This window comes from Helobdella robusta, assembly GCF_000326865.2.
Source record: "Helobdella robusta unplaced genomic scaffold HELROscaffold_43, whole genome shotgun sequence".
Taxonomy (NCBI): Eukaryota; Metazoa; Annelida; class Clitellata; order Rhynchobdellida; family Glossiphoniidae; genus Helobdella; species Helobdella robusta.
Genome location: NW_008705028.1, coordinates 1,531,891 through 1,552,368, shown reverse-complemented (window position 1 = coordinate 1,552,368; position 20,478 = coordinate 1,531,891). Strand labels below are relative to the sequence as shown.

The 20,478-nt window shown below is 36.6% G+C and overlaps 2 protein-coding genes across 2 annotated transcripts; both read left to right on the top strand.

The window, feature by feature from the left end:
- Positions 1-1,687: 1,687 nt before the first annotated feature.
- On the top strand, positions 1,688-6,887 carry HELRODRAFT_177683 (hypothetical protein; the record flags this gene model as incomplete). The annotated part of the gene is made up of 9 exons (XM_009025827.1): positions 1,688-1,779; positions 2,362-2,506; positions 2,973-3,046; positions 3,145-3,249; positions 3,712-3,882; positions 4,474-4,614; positions 5,220-5,292; positions 6,110-6,195; positions 6,803-6,887. 9 exons carry the CDS (start codon positions 1,688-1,690, stop codon positions 6,885-6,887), a joined length of 972 nt encoding a protein of 323 aa, XP_009024075.1.
- Positions 6,888-15,754: 8,867 nt separating this feature from the next.
- On the top strand, positions 15,755-19,882 carry HELRODRAFT_114081 (hypothetical protein; the record flags this gene model as incomplete). The annotated part of the gene is made up of 6 exons (XM_009025826.1): positions 15,755-15,885; positions 16,196-16,256; positions 17,678-17,947; positions 18,527-18,711; positions 19,121-19,289; positions 19,603-19,882. 6 exons carry the CDS (start codon positions 15,755-15,757, stop codon positions 19,810-19,812), a joined length of 1,026 nt encoding a protein of 341 aa, XP_009024074.1. The 3' UTR covers positions 19,813-19,882.
- Positions 19,883-20,478: the final 596 nt, after the last annotated feature.

Here is a 20,478-nt window from a genome sequence, read left to right as displayed (position 1 = left end):
ATGATAAGGTTGATGTTATTATCGCTGGTATTACACCTGCCGTCGTGCTTATAAAAAAATTTTGCTACGTTTCTATCGCAATTGGTTTCTGTTTAAAATAAAATTATTCCACCTACTCTAGACATATTATTTTAATATTATAAAAAAATATTTGAAATGCAATCACGTTTGAATGATTTTATATGAATTATTTGAATTTGAATTATTCAATGAGTTAAGAATGAACTTTAAACTTAATATGAAAAAAATTTTGGACTCGATGATTTCGACAAAACGAATGAATGATTGATTGAATGAATAAACGCAAACAAAAACATTTTAACGAATTGAAAGTGCTAAAAAAATTAATATTAACCAAATTCATTCCAACTGTTCACACATGCAATTTAGGTTTCTACAGAGTTGATTATGGTGATGACGGTTGGTCAGAAATTATCAAGCAGTTGAGACTCGACCGCAATGTGCGTATCATTTACTTATCACCAATAACCATGTTTATCCTTTATTTAACGAAACAAAATTTTATTTAGCAACCAATATTTCATAAAAAGTTTTTGAGAAGTTTGGAGCATAAAATTTTCAGTTTGGAGCATAAAAACAATTGTTCGCGTCTAACTATTTTCAATCTATGTTATGCTATATTGAGTTAGGTTAACTGTAACTCGTCAAACCTTTTTTGTTGAATTACAGCTAATTAAAGACAAAAACATTTCAAAGTCATTGTGGCAAAATACAAAAAAAAATTCCGATGGAGACTGCAGCATAAATGGTGGGCTATGGAAAACCAGAATAGAAAAGTAGATGGATATCACAGAACACACTTAAATCAATAGCAGAGAAAAGGAAAGCAAATTAGAAAAATCCAAAAAAATACAAGGAGCTGAAAGCTGAAGTACAAAGGAAACTACTGAATGATAAACAAGAACAGATTGAGAATATGAAGTAAAGGTTACTAGTAGGAAAGGAAACATGAGGGAATTCGGTACAGCGACATAGTTCCTAACACGGCGGTTTCAACCTCATTTGCAATGTATAAAAGTAAAATCCGGTTAAAACTTGACTTGATTTACAGCAAAAACTAATGATAAGTTTGTAAACCATTCAGTGTTTCCCGTCTCATAAAGCATAATTGTAACATAACTTTTAAATGAAGCAAATGGCTAAAGTAAAAGTAGCAGTCGATATGTATTATCTCCTGACCTGTTCAATGTCTTAGCTTCAATATAATGAGAAAAACTCTGGTAAGTTTTGAAAAAAAATAAACATAGCAGGATGAAGGATAAGAAATTTGAAGTGTGCATATGACACCATACTTTTGGCAACCACTAAAATGGAATAACTTAAATTAGTCAACCGGGTAAAAATAGCCAGCACCAAATACAGCCTGATTATTGATGAAGATAAAACTAAAGTGATGCAAATAAATGAAATCAAATTTGAAATTGAAGTCGATGAAGTTTTATTGGAATCAATGCCCTTTTTTCTTATCTAGACTCTATCATTACGGACAATGCTGCAAGTTAACTGGGAAAAACAGGTTCATGATGCAGCCTACCCTTGGATCGAGGATGGCTAAAAACATGATAAGACAAGAAGATATTTAGTTATGTTGTGTTGTGTTATTTTTTATTTCATAAATGCGAATCTATAGTTAGTTAATCGGCATGTTTTTTAACAAAAACCCACAATGTTTTACAAGTTGCCTAATGGACCTTGTGGAAGTTTTAGTAATCCAATTGGAAATCATACCGTGAAATTATACCGTCACAGATTATTAAGGTCGCGAATTTGGATAAAATGCATTAAAATATTAAGCTAAAATGGAAAAAACGTAGAGTGAAGACCGGGGCTGGTGAAAAATTGGAGTTAGATTTGCTGGACTTTTTAAAATGGAAAATAGGGTAAACCATAATAAGATGTTTGATAATTGAATTGACTATGGAGGTGATTTTCGGCAAAAAGAGGTTTTTAATTCATGATAAACGAAAACTATATTTTTTTAAATAATTATAATAAAAATGATTAATGATTATTTTTATTAATTAAAAAGCTATTATTAGTTGTTGTAAATGGTTTACGTTATTCTTTCTAACGTTGTTTCATTATATTTCTACCATCTAGGTTTTCTCTGTGAAGGATAGAGAAAATTTGATCTTTGACATGTTCGCTCTGCTAAAGTAATCCAAATAAAAAATGTTCAAAATTTTTGCCCGATAAAAAACATTTAAAATTTGTTTATTAAATTTAGAATAAATTGAACTAAATGATTGTTAATTATTTCCAACATAATTTAAAATAGCGATTTTCTTCAAATTTTTCCAAAATAACATCAACCACAAATGACAAACTTGGGCATTTCAGAAATGAACAAATGAATGTGACTAACGCTCTTGACTTTCTGCTTTATTTGAAAGAGGAAGATGACTACCATCCGTGGGATGTATTTATCGATAACAGATGGTACCTGTTGAAACTTCTCGATAGTCGGCATGTGGAATCATTCAAAGTGATACAATTTTTTACTTTGTTCTATTGATGTTTTTAATAAAAGCCATGACGAGATTTTAAAAGGTGCAGGCTCCGGAGCCTCCAAAAAAGAGGTCTCTACAAAAAATTATTAAACTTTTTTCCTAAAAACGTAATTTTCCGAAATTTCAGCTGCAATACATTTTAAGAGCACTGATTTTAATGGAAAAATTTAAAAAAATTGGAATGAGCAAAAAATATTAACGCTTTTCTAATACTGCAAAATAAAAAAATCAAATAATAAAACAATTGAGGGCCTGCACTTTTTTGTTGCCCCAAGACCTGCGCACCCCTAAATCTGTTCCTGAATTCAAAACCAGACGAGATTGACTAACGAAAGAATGGTCTACATAGGAGTTTTTCTTTAGTGGTGGATCTTTTTTGTAAAAATATTTCATTGCAAAAATAACGTGAACATAAACTTATTGTTGACAATTTTTAATTAGAATGTTACGAGAAATATAATAACGCCATTTTTGGAAACGTTCAAACCCCAATCCAACGACACTGTAAAAATAAGGTAAGTAAAAAATAACTTTCTATCATTATTTTTAAAATTAAATACTAATATTATTAAGATAATCAACCGTAACTAATGACAATTGTATTTCTTGTCAGAGATTTGAGGATGTTTTTAATGGTAATTGCGTGCTATGTGGGCATGGAAAAGTACCTCCAAACTATGAACGAGATGTTCCACCAGGCCATCGCTGGCGGATTGAAGTAAATCGTGTTTGGGAAAAGACGATTTGGATCTGTTTATAGAACAATTTTGTCCCACTCCTTACATAACTGTGTCGCAAATTTGTATAAAAATTTTTTTATTGTCTTCAAAAATGTCTGTTTGTTTCAAAAATGCGTCCATTTTTAGTTCACACTGATTTTTTTATTCAAAAACTTGAAGCCGGCAAGCTTTTTAACACATTTTTTTTACAGCGTTTTTACGTTTTTTCTTTCTAAAAACTATTTTGACTTTATCCTTAACACATACAGTCTCGTTGATCTTGTCGAGAATAAAACTGTGTTCCCTGTGAAATCCTGTTTTAGATTCAAACGTACATTTATTAAAACAATTTAATTTAATACTATTTAATTAAGTAAAATTAAATTTTAAAAATAATAATGAAACTTATTTAATAAAACAATGACTTTTTTTGACTTGATATTCCAAATTTTTTTTATTAGATTGACACCGATTGAAAAGTTTCTTTTATACGGAAAGGTGGTGGCTTATGGAGGAGAGGAAGAATGGAACTACTTCATGGAGATAGTCATGTCAAACGACAGCACATACGGACAGAGAACGGAAGCCTTGGAACATCTCTCACAAAGCGAAGATCCGTCGAGAGTTTTGAAGTATGTTTAATTTTCGAAAACTTTCAAGTTATACTTCCATTTTTCACATTTCCAATATCATTTTATATCTTTTTGTATTTAATTTATTGTTTTTTTTTATAATTTCTCAAACATTTCTCTGGTCGGAGTAAGTAGGATCAAGAACTTTCCTCAAATTAAAATTTTCCGGCTCTGGGTGAAAATTTCCGACTTCGATACCCTACTCCGACATTATGGTATCTGGTAGGGTGCTTGCAGTTTCCGAGTTTTAACTCTTTTGAAAAATAAAAAATTACACAAAAATCGATGAGTGCCTGGATGGATATTCACTTAAGTAACAAAATGATTTGAAGAGATCAATATCAATATAATATAAATATTGTTTTTGAAAATCATTTTTAAAGTTGTTTAAATTCTCTTTACTCTTATTAAGTACACCAAATTTATTGATATTTGAAATATTTTTTTTTCAAAATAATTTCGATTTCTTAAAACCAAACAAAGACTTTGATATAATGACGATGTAATAAAATAATGTGAAAAATATGAGAGCAGGCAATACATTTTACTTATTATATTAAAAAAATGATAGTTTAAATTTCAAATACTCAGATTGTTGACGATGTCTCTAAATGATACCTTACTGGATGCAGATGAAAGTTATGCGGTTCTGTGTTTTATTGGCGCAAATGCAAACAACAAAGAAACTTTTTGGAAATTTTTCAATGAAAATTGGATGAAAATATACGAAAGGTGTCTACGTGTTTTATTAAATTTTTTGGTGTATGTAATCTAATGTTTTAACGATTCTTTCATTAGTGCTTCTGTGATGTTTGCATGTGATCGGCTGGGATGTCTTCGCATTCAAACCCAGTCAGTGCAATAGCAGTTCCAGACACTTTAACCATTTCGCCTATGAATTTATTTATTAATTTGTTGTGGTGTTTCAAAAGATTGACTATTTTATTATATTTAATACTAAATTAATTTACTTGAAACTTTTGGCTTTATGAAAAGTTTTTCAGAGTTCCATATAACTTAAAAATTTGAAATACGGTATGTTTAATGTTTATGTTAAAAGAACTTATAAAATTTCTATAAGAATCAAATTTTTGCGCACAAATAATCTTTTCTAGAATTGATTTATCTAACATGTGATGCTGATTTATGTCATTAAACCATAAGTTAATAAGAAACCATAATGGTTAAGGTGCTTGGACCTGCTGTTGCAAAGAAATCCTCGCCGATCACATGCTCTGTGTGCGTGTTTTTGTACCTGGAAATAAATTTAAAAAATAAATAATTAAACAAGTTAATAAATAATTACTCGTCTGCTAAACTTAACCGTACGTAACCAGGATATCCGACGAAATAGATTTCATAATAGAATCAGCTAGACCTTACTTCTCAACTAAAGCTGATTACAACGATGTGAGTTTCCTCGTTTATGACGATACATTTTGTTGATGTTAACTTAAAATATAACTCTCAAAAAATCTTGATTTCCAATGCAATAACATCATTTTAACAAAGCACCTACCCAACATCACCTTTTTCTTGAGTTTAACAGTGGCGAATCTAATGGAAATTGACCAAAAAATGACGTGATAAGCCAAGAAAGCCCCCCTGTCTAAATTTAAACATTTTCAAAATTTTGCCCCCACATCAGTTGTCTAAGTCGTCGCAACTGATATATAATGAACTCCATTGGCTGCACCGCACCGGTTTACTTGAGTAAACAACTAATACCGGTATCAAAGGTACATGGGCGTAGTCATCTTAGGTTGTCGGACCATGGGGATCTGGTTATTCCGTCCTTTAGTTCCTCAAAATATGGACGGCGGAAATTTGCTGTAATGGTGAGTGAAATTTGGAACTCACTTCCTGTAGAGTTGAGGGATGGTTCCATCACAGATCGACGGCTGTTCAAAAAAACATTGAAACATCATTATTTCAACACTGTACACCAAAGAAAGCGCTTCCGAGGTCTTTCGAGAGAGGTGCCATACAAGTTCTGATACTGATAATGTTATTTTAGTAAACTCTTCTACTAGTCCACCACAATATGTCACTAAAATAATTGTTTTCTGCTTGTTCCCATTTTTTTGGTCATCGTAGTTAGACCTAACTTTTAGCTTTTGGAAGTTTACGGTTGAACTAGGGTAGGCTTCTGCATGACCGTATGATTTGTTTGTAGACATTTGTATTTTTATTTTACTAAATAGTACACAAAAATCAACCCTCGCAGTTGAAAACATTATTGACCAAGTTTAAGGAAAGTGGTATTACCCTTGGAAGTGATCATTTGAGTGTCGTCCGAGCTAATGTGGACTGGTTCCAACGTCATGATGAAGAAATCGTTCGTTGGTTATCAATCAACTACTAGCAACAAAGGATTAACGAGCAAATGAACACGTGTTGTTCTCCCAATTTTTTCATTAACAACATTATGAATTTTATTTTTGAAAAATTTATGTCTGGTACTAATTAATACGTTAAACTTTTTGTTGCTGGCTGTTGTGATGTTGACGTTTCAAAAACAAACTTCATTTGGTTATCTATATTTTAACAGGTAGCAGGTTTTTATGAAAATTATTTTATCGTTTGAAATAAAAAAATTAATAATAAGAGTAGATCGACTTTGCAACAGCAAAAAACAACAGCAACTTTCAACGTACAGTATTTATACAATTTGTTTCTAGCATGATGATGTCATGCAATTGCCACTTGCGTGCCATTTCGCACATCAAGCATTTTTTGACAAACGAGACTGCCTCAACACCTCACACACTGTTTAACCTGGTCTCGGCTTGACTCGCTCTTTTTTAAAGCTTCCAACTCATCGATTAAAACACTGCTGTGGATTTGAAATTGGTCTACCCGTCAGAGCTCTTCAGAACATTACGAGTAACTTAGGAAATAGTCATCATTACGTTTAAAGCCTCGAGATGAGACTTCTCTATTTCCCTAAAGGGGCTGTCGACAAAACTCAAAAGTCGTACATCATTTTGGAATTTTTAAAATAATGCTGAAAATAAAAGTCTCTGGGCGCCTCTGAAGCAACTGTGCACCTGGCGCCATATAAATCGTATTATTTAGTAGCAGCAGCACCAGTAGTAGTACCAGTAGTAGCAGGCAGTAGTAGTAAAGTTCAATTACCTAATGTTTATCAGATTTTTGTTTCACAATCTTGTTTTCTTACCTCAAACCAGCACTGTCTATATACATAATGGCCAGACTTTCTAAAATATCGTTATTTCCAAAACATATGAAAAAAATTTTAAATTTTCACTTACTAATTCCAAAAACTTGCAATTTTTTTTGTCCACAACTTACATTCCCAACCTAAACCAATTTTAATATGGATGAATAGAATATGAAGTGTCGCAAATGTTTCGTTTATTTATTGTAAATTATGAAAAAATTCCATAAGTGGAGCATAAAATAATTCAAACAATTAGACTAATTTGAGAGTCATTTATAAAACAGCAAAAAATAAAATATAAAATTATGTTTAAAAACCCTGGTAAAAAAAAGTGACTGGTATACGGTGTACGTATAGCCACGCTAATCTGAGATCTTCATCATTGACAGGCCTCCCCCTGTTCACAATTTGTGATAAATATCTAGATCTTCGGAACCAATCAACTCGTCATCATTCTCTTTAACGTCGTTCACTAGCAATCATTCGGCATTAACTTATTCATATTTAAGCGAGAATATGTCCCTTACAAAATATCAAAAACGGTTAACAAACGAAATCTTAAGCCCATAAATGAGCCAAAATTTAATACCAAATTATAACATCTTTTTTCGATTACAAGACGCGTTGTTGAAAGATCCGTAAATTAGGATTTTTTTAAAACAGGTTTATTCATGTTCAAATCAAGCCGACCTCAAGTGCTACCACACCGAATGCTATGTAATTTTCAATTAAACCCTAATTTTATACTATATTTTAAGCACATGACCTTACTATAATTAGTATTTGTTAGTAGTAGAATAATTTGATAACTGACGAAACGAATCGCCAAATTAGTTATATATTATCCAAAACTTTAAAATTTTTATACCCTCATAAACGATCAATCCGTCCTCACGATGCAAAAAGTCACCTTCCAGAGCACACCCCCCCGAGCCACGTATGGTGACCTACTAAGGATGCATCCCATTGGCTGACCTACATAAACCGACCAATCAAGCTAGCGAAATTTTATTTCTGTCGTCGACTAGATTGACGTAGATTTCTTCCGCAGTTCACTTTTAAATGTTGCTCAACAAAGACAACAAATTTGTGGTGTAATCAATATTTGTCCCCTCTAAGTCTTTTGAAATAATTTAATTTCGTAAATTTCTCAAAATTGATTAGTTAAGCAAGTTAAATTGTTTAATTAATATTAATTAGATTTCTATTTAACATTAATTAATTCGATGAGGGAGGGTGTTGTCATATTTTCCTGATTAATTGGTTGGTGGAAGAATTGAATTTTTTAATATTAGCTAAAGGGGAAGCTAAAAGAAAGAATCGGCAATTAAATAAGGATGGCCTGTAAAAAGTTGTTAGGTGGGTTGATGTTAGTGTCATTGATGGTAGTTGGCCTGAAGAGAGAGACTCATTGTGAAGTTCTGGAAACTGATGTTGTTGTAGATCAGTCAGCTGATGATGAGCCCTCCTTCCTGGAACCTACTGCTTCTCCTCCAGAACCTTCTGATGACAGCAGGTTTGTCTTGTATGTGTGTCTCATTGTATTTGCTTGCCTAATTTGTCTCATTGTATTTGCTTGCCTAATTTGTTGCCTTTTGTTTGCCTAATGTACTTGCAAATAGAAAAAAATTCAGTATAATTATAGTATAACACTCAACACTCTGAGATATTTGCTCACACATTGCTTCTATTCTTTTATTTGATGAGTTTGTTAAATATATCCCCATTTCTACCTTCGTCTTCAGATACTTGGTGCTGATCAGCAACATGGATGGGACAGTGTCAGCGTTGAATGCGCGCACAGGTGATGTGAAGTGGTCGATGATGGTCGGGGTCGGTCCACTTCTCTCTTCCAGCATCAGCGAAACTCAGGTGGTCGGAGATTCTACTGATGTGATGCACACATATATCAATATGTCAGATACACTCAATTTTTTTCCTGATCGATTTATTCAATTGATTTCATCCAATTGCAGATCAGGAAAAATGGTGTAGTTTCCCGATTGGTTCCCTCACTGGATGGTGGGCTGTACCAGATCGACTCGGATGGCATTGAACCTGTCCCATTGGCCGCAGATACACTCCTGTCCTCGACCTTCAAGCTGACGGATGATTCATTCATAGTTGGAGGAAAGGAGATTGAGACATACGGCATCAATGTCCGGACTGGCAAGGTGAGATTTTGACTAAGTGAATGAGTGAGTGAATGGATGAATTGTTGCGTGAATGAGTGAGTGAATGGATGGATTGTTAAGTGAATGATTGAATGAATGGATGGATGTTGAGTGGATGAGTGAATGAATGGATGGATGTTGAGTGGATGAGTGAATGAATGAATGGATGGATTGTTGAGTGAATGATTGAATGAATGAATGGATGGATTGTTGAGTGAATGATTGAATGAATGAATGGATGGATTGTTGAGTGAATGAGTGAGTGAATGGATTACTAGAGAATTAAAAGTGGGGGATTAATAAAGTTGTAAATTAATGAACTATAAAACTTTTCAATGAAATTGTTGTGTTGATATTGTTGATGGATGATAGATGGACAGGAGAGTATAGCATATCGAATTGTAACTGAAACAAAACTCACCATCAAATACTCTGTGAAAGGAACAGCCATTTGTGAAATGTACAAACATTTGTTCTAAATTTTATTTGAATAGTGGTCTGGGCTGCCAATTTGTTCACTCAAAATTTATCTGATAATAATTTCACATTAAGTTACTATTTAAATGTGTTTCATTCTATTGATATCATTTTTTTTATTTTTCTTCATGGTGTTTCTGAGAGGTGTGATCAACCTGGATCTGCTTGCATTCAAACCCAGCTACTGCAGTATCTGTGTCGGGCATAATAACCATTACACTATAGCGTTGCCCAACAAATTTTTAATTGCCTGTGCATTGATTCGGAAGGTACGCTACATTTGTTCCTCTGCCGGCTGCCGGCACCTCAAAAATGAGTACGACGATGGAAGGTTGGGAGGAAGTGACGACGACGAAGATGATGATGACGTCAGAGAGGTTCTCGTCATCAAGAGGACTGACAGGACAATTAGGATGGTGGATGTTGTTGATGGCCAGGAGAAGTAAGCAAGCATTTGATTGGCTGGCTTATTGGATGGGTTGTTAGCTGTGATTGGTCGGATGATTATTTGGTTGATTGACGGATGATTGATCAATTGATTGGTTGGTTAGTTTTATTTGATTGATTGGTTGGTTGGTTGATTGGTTGGTTGATTGGTTGAATAGTTGGTTGATTGACAAGTTGGATTGTTAGTCATTTGGTTCATTAGTTGATTGGTTGATTGATTAGCTTTGGTATGATTGGCTGTTTTTAAGAGCTTAATGATTTGGTGGAAAAATTGCAAAGTTCTGTCATAAATTATATTTAGATAATCTTGAGCATGCTTCCAATCAAATTAAATTGTTGAGCCCATTATTTTATTTCCTCAAATTTTCCTACAAAATTGTTTATTTTAATTGCCCCAATTAGCATCATAATTGCCTTGCCAGTACATGCCCATGTAAACCTCACAGATGGAATGCATCCACTACTAACTAGCTAATCTTCTCTACATTCATTTACTTCTTATAGCATCTGCTATCATGTTTATACATTTTTTATTTGTTTAGACTTTATTTATTTGTTTAGATTTTAATTTCGTCTTTTTCTATTCAATACCCATCATAATTTTGAGCTTTTTTAAAGTTATTTCTCACTATTTGTCAGACCATTGTCGACCTGTCTTCAAACTCACTTGTTGCCAACATTGCACAACATGACAGAATATAAAATTTGAAGCCCAACTGTTCAACAAAGTGTAACTTTTCAGAAATGATAGCAGATACAAAAAATATATTAACATGTTGTTGCAACACTTTTTGTGAACGGAAACAACAAAACAACTTGCTTTAAAAAAAATGAACAACAAAAAGTTTTACACAATACTGAACGTTTGAATTTCAACAAAGTGTAATCAATCTGGTGATTTCATAGAGCTAACATGTTTTATTTTATAAATTGGTGTATTTGCAAGTTTTAAATTTTTGATGTATCTTTTACATGAGCTGTTTCTCTGCAGATATTTCAAATTATTACGGGTGTGTCATTGTGTATCCAAAATGTTTAATTATGTTCAATCTATTTCAATGCTACTGCTCATTTTCTAAATTTCTTTTTTTGCGTGAGCTGTGTTTCTGTATGATGAAAATGTAACGAGATGAATATATATATATATATATATGTGTGTGTGTGTGTTTGTGTGTGTATGTGTATTTATGTGTGTGTTTGTATATATGTGCGTGTGTGCATGTATTTGTGTGTGTCAGTTTAATAAGATTGAAACAAAATGCTACAGGTGGAACTACAGTGTAGGCTACCATGAACTTAGTTTGCATTCGAGATTTGTGCAATCCTATTATGATGATCAGTACCTGGACTCCAATGCAGGTTGTGTCTGGCTGCTTGTACATCTTCTTGCTTGTATGTTTCTCTGTCTGTCTCTATCATTTGTTAAGTTTATTTTCTATCATCTTGACCAGCCGTGAAATTTGTCGTTGGAAAAATTTTGAAGCAGATTTGGTTTATTGTGGAGTTATTTCTATTTCTTATGTGATCCAATGTTTTTCACTATTAATATAATTTGTAAATTCATAATTTATGTATATTATATTATTATGTTTAAGAAATGAGTTTAGATTTCTGTCTTCCATGTTGTTCTTGCACCTATCATACTGGAATGAATAAGCCTAACTTGCTCTACGACTTTAATTTGATGTTTTTCTCTTTTAAAACTAAATTTTTCAAGTTATAATTTGTGATACAATGAAATATAATAAGCTTTATACTTCCACGTGTTGCATTTTCTTTTCCATCTGATAAAAAATTCAATAGAAGAAGTCCTGTACAAATCTGCAATTCAAATCTAAAATACAACTTCTATGTCTGATATGTCTTTCTTTGGAATTCACGTTATCATCTTGACCAGGCCTTAAATTTGTCATAGAACGAACTTGTGACCTGTTGTTTTGCTAGAAATAAGTTACTGATTATCGGTCAATTGAATGTCTCACGGGGTACTCCAACTGACCACCGCCTCCCTTCCACAACCAGATGACCAGTTTGCATTCAGGAGCAGCTTTTCTCGTTTCCTGAAGAATCATGACGTCACGAAGGACCTTGACCTCAAAATCAAAATGTCGACGGGGGTCATTCAGGGTGTTTCCAAGGTCGACCCGAAGCATGTGTACTGGCAGCACCAGGTGATAAATAATGTTGATCTCTATGAGTTTGATGCCAGTGAGTTTGTTAAAGCGACGATTTTATAGATGAATATGACCACAGTAGTTTTAACTTGAGTCCGTGAGTTAAACTAACCCTTTTGGGCGGCGTGATTGCTCAATGGTTAAAGGCACCTGGTCTTGCTATTGCAATGACTGGGTTCGAGTACAAAGAGATCCCCGCCTATCATATGCAATGTGTATGATGCGTGGTTTGCACGCGTATTCATATACGCTGTGTGTGTTTGTCGTTGAAACCTCTGAAGCAAACGCAGAAGAGATAGATTAACCTTTAACCTTTTAACCTTTAAGTCAAAAATACATGCATGATACTTACAAACCTGCAGTTCGATTCGTCGATAGCTGGGGCATGGTCGATCAGAGGTTACGACTTGAAGGTCATCAGCCTGTTCGAGGACAGTAACATCATCTATCCGACGCAAGTTGATGAGCAGCACAATGGCGCTCCCAAGCTCCTCTATATTGGTCAGTCTGAAGATCCCTTTGTTACAATAATTATAGTATAAGGAGATAGTTTGTAGTAATCGTGAAATTTATTGTAAGAAATGATGAAAGTAGTCGTCGCTGTAACGATGATGACGACGGGATTTAATTTCTTCGAAGGTCATGCAAATGGAATTTTCTCACACACGCGCAAACACACACACACGCACACACAACACACAAAACACGCACACACAACACAAAACACGCACAAACACACACACACACACACATAAAAACGTACAGGCGTCTTCAACGACATGTTGTACGTTCAGCAATCGGAGAAGATCCTCAACGCCAACCACAACCTCGCCGACGCGTCCTCATCAACTTCTGTGGCGACCAGTAAGCGCGGTCAAGCCTTCCATCCGCGAGTCAGGTGGAGGCCCTACCTTGCTACTGGTTGGTTTGTGTGGGGGCGATAGGGACTGCCGTGTTTGTGTTATGGGGTGTAAGATGATTGGTTCGTGTAGAGGTGATTATCTTCATTCATTTTTTCACATTCATTCATTCTGGTTTGTTTCCAAATTTTCTCAGGTTTTTTTTTCATGGTTTCATTCATCTTTGCCTTTGCTATCTTTTGAGTTCGTTATACCGTTGCATCTGTTTATGGCTTCCAGTTCTTTGACATCTCTCTAAATCTTTACATCTATTTGTGTTTGAACTTTGTAAATTGGTTTATTAATATTTTTTTTATAGATGGTTTGTAGTTTTCATCAGATCATTCAAAAGATCATTCATTCATTTATTCACTCATTCATTTATTTATTTAATTATTCCTTTATCTATGCATCATTCTTTCACTTATTTATTTAAACACCAGTTCGTTTGCTTTGTTCGTTCATTCGTTTGTTCTCTCGTCTGTTCACACATTCACCTATTCATCCACCCATTTTTGTAGCACCATCAAGAACCAAGGTCCTCTCCAATCGTGACCTCATCGCGAGCGAATCATCATCACAACCACCATCATCACACTCATCATCATCATCATCGTCTTCATCATCATCCTCATCATCGTGTGATAAGGACAAAAGTCTCATATTACCATCGAAGGAGCAGTATCCATTTGGTGAGTTGGCTGTTGATGATGGTGATAAGATGATGATGTTGATAATATATAAAAAAGAATAATAATAAACATAAATCGGCCCAATGGGTTGACTGCTTCCAATCTGTCGTGTCCGGCTTCGAATACACAGTGAGCTAATAACTTGAGAGACATGGGACATTGTTGGGCAAGGTATTTCTTGCATGCATAGAAGTTTAATTTAGACTGAGTTAAAAAGATGAAATGCAGCCGTGATCACCATCGTTGCAATCACACTCTCTCATGGTGATGATGGTGACGATGATGATGGTGACGATGATGATGACGGCAGATGGTGGATATTATCTCCATCTGGATTACACTCCATTGGACCTGACCAGTCGACACGGAAATAGCACACGGAAGTTGTCGCAGAAGATAAGGATGGGTGTGCTCCACATGCTGGCCGAAATGTGGTCAGTTGGTTGTGGTTGTGGTTAGTGTGTGGTGGTTAGTTGTTGTGGTGGTTGGTGTGGTGGTTGGCTGTTGTGGTTGGTTGTTGTGATGGTTGTTTTGGTGGTTGGTGTGTGGTGGTTGGTTGGTGTGATGGTTATTGTTGTGGTGGTTGGTTGGTGTGTCAGGTGTGGCTGACAGTTGTAGAGTGTACATATGTGGTGCATATGTTGTAAATGGCTCAATGACTGACTGACCGACCAACCGACCGACCTACCTTGTTTTTGAACAGCTGATTGATTGATTTGCAGGAAGGAATTCTGCCTCTTGCTCGTCCTGTCATTTCCGCCCATAGTCTCATTTGCCATGAGATTCCTCACCAAAACATCATCAGCAGAGAAAGATGAATCACCATCTTCATCGTCATCGTCCTCTTCACCGTCTAAGAAACGAAAGAATGTTGTGAACAAGAGCTGTTCAGCTCAGGTTCGTTGACTGGTTGATTGAATGTGGTTGATTGAATGTGGTTGATTGAAGTTGATTGATTGAAGTTGATTGATTGAAGTTGATTGATTGAAGTTGATTGATTGAAGTTGATTGATTGAAGTTGATTGATTGAATGTGTTAAATTGAATGTGATTGATTGAATGTGGTTGGTTGAATGTGGTTGGTTGAATGTGGTTGGTTGAAGAGGATTGATTGATTGAAGTTGATTGAGATTGAATGTGGTTGATCGGATGTGGTTGTCGCGAGATTCCTTTCAATACAAGAACAACAACAACAACGACAACAACAACTTATACCCAATGCACGCCATCATATGCACTCCAATGACAGCTCTAGAACTTTCAATCCGCTTGTGAATCTTTTGTAAGAAGACTCTCATATTTTTCAGATTGTGACAATTTATTTCATCTACATTGTCAAGGACTCAACATTAATTGATTAATCAATTTATTTGTTTATTCATTCATTCATTCATTCATTCATTCATTCATTCATTCATTCATTCATTCATTCATTCATTTCAGATTGTGACAATTTATTTCATTGACATTCATTCATTCAATCATTCATTCACCAAATGCAGTATGACATCTTGCCAGTGTTTAGCAGCCAGGAAGTGGAATATATTCAGCAGCAGCTACCGCAACCACCACAACCAGACACCAAACAGCAATTTGTCTCCAGGTTTTTATTCAATCATTGGATTAGTTTGATGATTGGCTGAAGAGTTGTTGTTGTTTGTTTGGTTGATTGATTAATTGATTGATTGGTTGGTTGGTTGACCATTATCTAATCAACCATCTGTCCAATTGCCAACCAACCAATCAGCCAATAAACTAACCAATCAATCAACTAAACAACCAACCAGTCAATCAACTAACCAATCAATTAACTAACCAACCAATCAATGAACAGATACCTGACGGACTTTGAACCTCGTGAGTGCCTGGGTCAGGGAGGGTTCGGTGTGGTCTTCAAGGCCTTCAACAGGGTCGATGAGTGCATGTACGCAGTCAAGAGGATCGCCATTCTGGACAGGTGGTGATGTGATGGTGGTTGTGGTGGTGGTGATGATGATGATGATGATGATGTTTGAAGAAGATGATGATGATGATAGTAATGATAATGATTTTTAGGATGATGATTCAAGTGATGATTTGATGATGGTGATGATGACGATGTTTAAAGATGATGATAATTATGATGATGATAATGATGATGATGTCTATGCATTTGTTGACTGATCGAATTTTACATTTATATGTAGAGGCACATAAATTAACATATTATCGTTTCAACTTGTTTGCATCCTTCCACCATCTCTGCATCGCAGCAAGTCATCTAGGAGCAGGGTGATGAGGGAGGTGAAGGCTCTGGCGAAGTTGGATCATCCAGGCATAGTCAGGTCAGTTGACCGCTTGCTTGTCTGTTTGTTTGTTTGTTTGTTTGCTTTTTGTTTGTTTGTGTGTTTGAATGGTCGTGTAGTTGGCTCGTTTTTTTGGAGCAGTTTGACGAGCTGGGATTGGGAAAAGGCCTGTGAAGGTTTCGTGGGGTGTCTCTGTTTGCGTGTGAGTGTGCATGTGTGTGTGTGTGTGCCTGTGTGTGTCTGTGTGTGTCTATATATGACAACGAGCGTAGGTACGGTTTGAGCCTTACTGGATGTTCAACACGAATTGATCCAGCAAGCTTTTAACATGCAACCCACACCATCCATCTGATCACCAAGCAAATGAATGTTCAACAACCATCCAGGTACTACCAGAGTTGGTTCGAGTGTCCGCCGGCCGGATGGCAAGAGGAAATGGACAAGTTGTACATTCCCGGTCTGTCTGTCAGCACATCCCTACCTAACATCTCCACTTCCTGCAGATCGACCAATCGCGTCAAATCTACTAACCGTGACGTCACATCCGCCGATGTTGTTGTTGATGATGATGATGATGACGAGGATGATGATGATGATGTTAGCAGATTAAATAACAGCATTTCAAACATTAATAATAATAATAATAACAACAACAATAATAATAATAATAATATTGATAATAATAATAACGATAATAAAAAAATGAATGGTACTGATGTGAGGAGCGAAACAGCTGACCACAAAAGACACGTCATTCCAGCCGAAGCATCTCACACGCTTGCTCATTGCAAGAACTGTCACTTGAAATTTGTAAATAATATGAAAGATGGTGATGGCGATGAAGAAGATGATGGTGGTGGTGGTAATTGTGGTGGTGGTGGTCATCTCGGTAAACAGATGATAACATCTACACTCATGCCGTTGTCAAAAGTTGAAAGATTGTCAAGAAGTGGTGACCATCACAAAGTGCAGTTTTCATCATTGTCTGAAGAAGAAGATGACGAAGAAGAAGAAGATGATGATGAGGAGGAGGATGAAGATGATGATGATGATGAAGAAGAAGATGATGAGAATGGTGATAGTGAAGATGATAGTGGAGATGATGGTGGACGTAGAAGTGGTGAGAGTGATAATGACGATGGTGGTGAAGGTAGAGGAGGAGAGGGTGATGATGCTGATGGGGACAATTCCGATGACGATAGCTTGCAGGTTGTTTTCGCCGACAGGTCTAACACCAACTCAATCCGCAAACGAAACGTCTCGAAAAAGGTCCTCCACAACGCTGACAACTCCGTCTCTATCGTGTTTGAGGATTCAAACGACAACAACCTCAACAACAACAACAACAATGAAACTAAAAATGCCGATGTTGTTGTCGAATTGGGTGACAGCGTTGGAAACACCTGCAGTCGTCTGAAGAAGAGGAAAAGTAACAACAACAGCAACAACATCAACAACAACAAGAGCAACAAGAGTGACAACTTTAACATGGCGGATACTCATTGCCGCAACCACAAAAAGCGTAAAACAAGCAAGCATCGTCACAACAGAAACAAGAACATAGTCAGCAAATTATATTTGTACATCCAAATGCAGCTCTGCCAACAGGAAAGCCTACAGACCTGGTTAAGCACATCTGCCTTTGACCTCCATCTGACCTTGGACATCTTCCATCAGATGGTCAGTGCCATCTCCTATGTGCATGACCTAGGTCTCATGCACCGCGATTTGAAGGTTAGATAGATGGATGCATGGATGCATGTGTTGATAGATGGATGCATGGATGCATGTGTTGATAGATGGATGCATGGATGCATGTGTTGATAGATGGATGCATGGATGCATGTGTTGATAGATGGATGCATGGATGCATGTGTTGATAGATGGATGCAAGGATGCATGTGTTGATAGATGGATGCATGGATGCATGTGTTGATAGATGGATGCAAGGATGCATGTGTTGATAGATGGATGCATGGAAGCATGTGTTGATAGATGGATGCATGGATGCATGTGTTGATAGATGGATGCATGGGTGCATGTGTTGATGCATGGATGCATACGTTGGTGGATGCATGACGCTTGTAGTTGGGAAATATGACACATTCATAGATGAATGGATGGATGTCAAAGAATGACTGGTTAGATGGATAAATAAATGGCTGTGAAAATGTAGGGTTAGTTCATGAAAGAGTCGAATAATGTGTGGGTGGTTGCATCAGTGGACCACCTACCTTGTTTATTTATTTATCTATTAATCCATCAATTCATTCATTCACATCCATTCACTTCCATTCATTCACCTCCACCCAGCCATCCAACATTTTCTTCGCCATGGACGGATCGGTTAAGATTGGCGACTTTGGTTTGGTTACATTCGTGGAGGGGACATACGGGGACGACGATGTTTCCGGTGACGAGAGCGGGGGCGCAGTGGGTAGGGCACATACAAGGCAGCACACGAACGAAGTTGGAACAAGGCTCTACATGAGCCCGGAACAGGTGCGGTCTAGTTGTCGTCTGTCTGCTTATGCTTTCGTTTTACGATATTGCTAATAACAAATTCAATGTTGACTCAATATAACGCTATAAAAGCCATGCAAGTTGTGCCCCATGGGTTCTGAGCGTTATAAATTGCTTTCAACTTGTGCTGCTGGGAGACGTGCTTTGTATTTGTTTCTCTGTGATTTGTTTCATTTCATTTTACCATGAATATTTTCATTGTCGTCAGTGTCCTAGTGACATCATTCCCTAATTAATGTCACCATCTTCATCAATAGTCACCCAGTAGATCATCGTTTTTTCATCCGCCACTCACGACCATCCACCACTACGACCACCCACCACCACGACCACCCACCACCACGACCACCGAACCACTAAGACCACCGACCACCACAAACCACCGCAGACGACAGGCGGTGGCTACGACAACAAAGTGGACATCTACGCCCTCGGTGTCATCTTCTACGAGATGTGTCAGAGGTTCGGCACGCAGATGGAGCGAGTCAGGGCCCTGCAAGCTGCCAGAGACCTCAATTTCCATGACCTCTTCGTGCAACAACACCCCACTGAGGTGGGCTGTGCTGTTGCTGTTGTTGTTGTTGGGCCTTTTTGCGTTCTTCTCATCTTATCTTTTGTTGTTTGGTGTGTTGTATTCATCGCCACCATTGTTGCATTCTTGCCATTTTTTTCGTTGTGCATGTTTCATGGTCATCATTTTATGGTGGATGTTTTGTTTGTGTCGTTGGCATTATTCGAATTATTCTTATTATTTTAATCATCAAAATGAACGGCCACCATCCGCATCAACACTTACATAATCCGCCACACACTACCACCATACTACCACCACATCCACACACCACCACATCCACACACCACCACAGTTCGACTTTGTGAGACCACTACTGAGCCACACAGCCACCGAAAGACCAGACGCCAGGAAGATTCTTCAGCATCCACTGCTTGCTGAATTCGAGGGGGCCACACTGGCCTCACATCGTCTGCACAGCCAATCACGTTTGAGGATTCCTTCTATGTCCTCCTCGTCCAGCAACTCTTCATCGACGCCCCCCAACAACCTGCCCACACCATGATTGAGTGCTCTTGTTGATGATGGTGATGACGTGGCTCTTGTTGGTGATGGTGATGTTGTTGATGATGTTGTTCTTGTTGGTGATGATGTTCATGGTGATGTTGTTTTGTGGTTGTTCGTCGTTTGTGACAGTTAAAAAATTTTTCGTTGATTGATGTTTCGAATGGTTTGTTGGCTTGAAGATGAACCGTGCTGTTCAAGTCCACTGGTTCATTTTATATCATCCTCTAAGGTATTCTAACGAACATACATTCACATTTCTCTATGTAGTTAGATGTTGATTTATTTATTTATCTACTTATTTGCTCATTCATTCATTCATTCATTCATTCATTCATTCATTCATTCATTCATTCATTCATTCATTCATTCATTCATTCATTCATTCATCCGTTTCTCAGTTTACTGATGTCCTTTCATCAATTCACTCATACATATTTGTTTATACCTCTTGCTAATTTGGCTCAGCTGGTTAAGATACCGGATCTATCTCTCGTGCGGTTTGTTACCTTAATAATCAGTTGCTCACTTCCCGGGTTCGATTGCGACGATAGTCCAACAGAGTTGCATGCGTTTCATGTAAGTAAATATTTGATGCTTGGTGTGGTGCACTCTTCTAAAGACCGTCAACTTGAATTCGTTAGAAGAACAGTGAGTGGTCACTCAG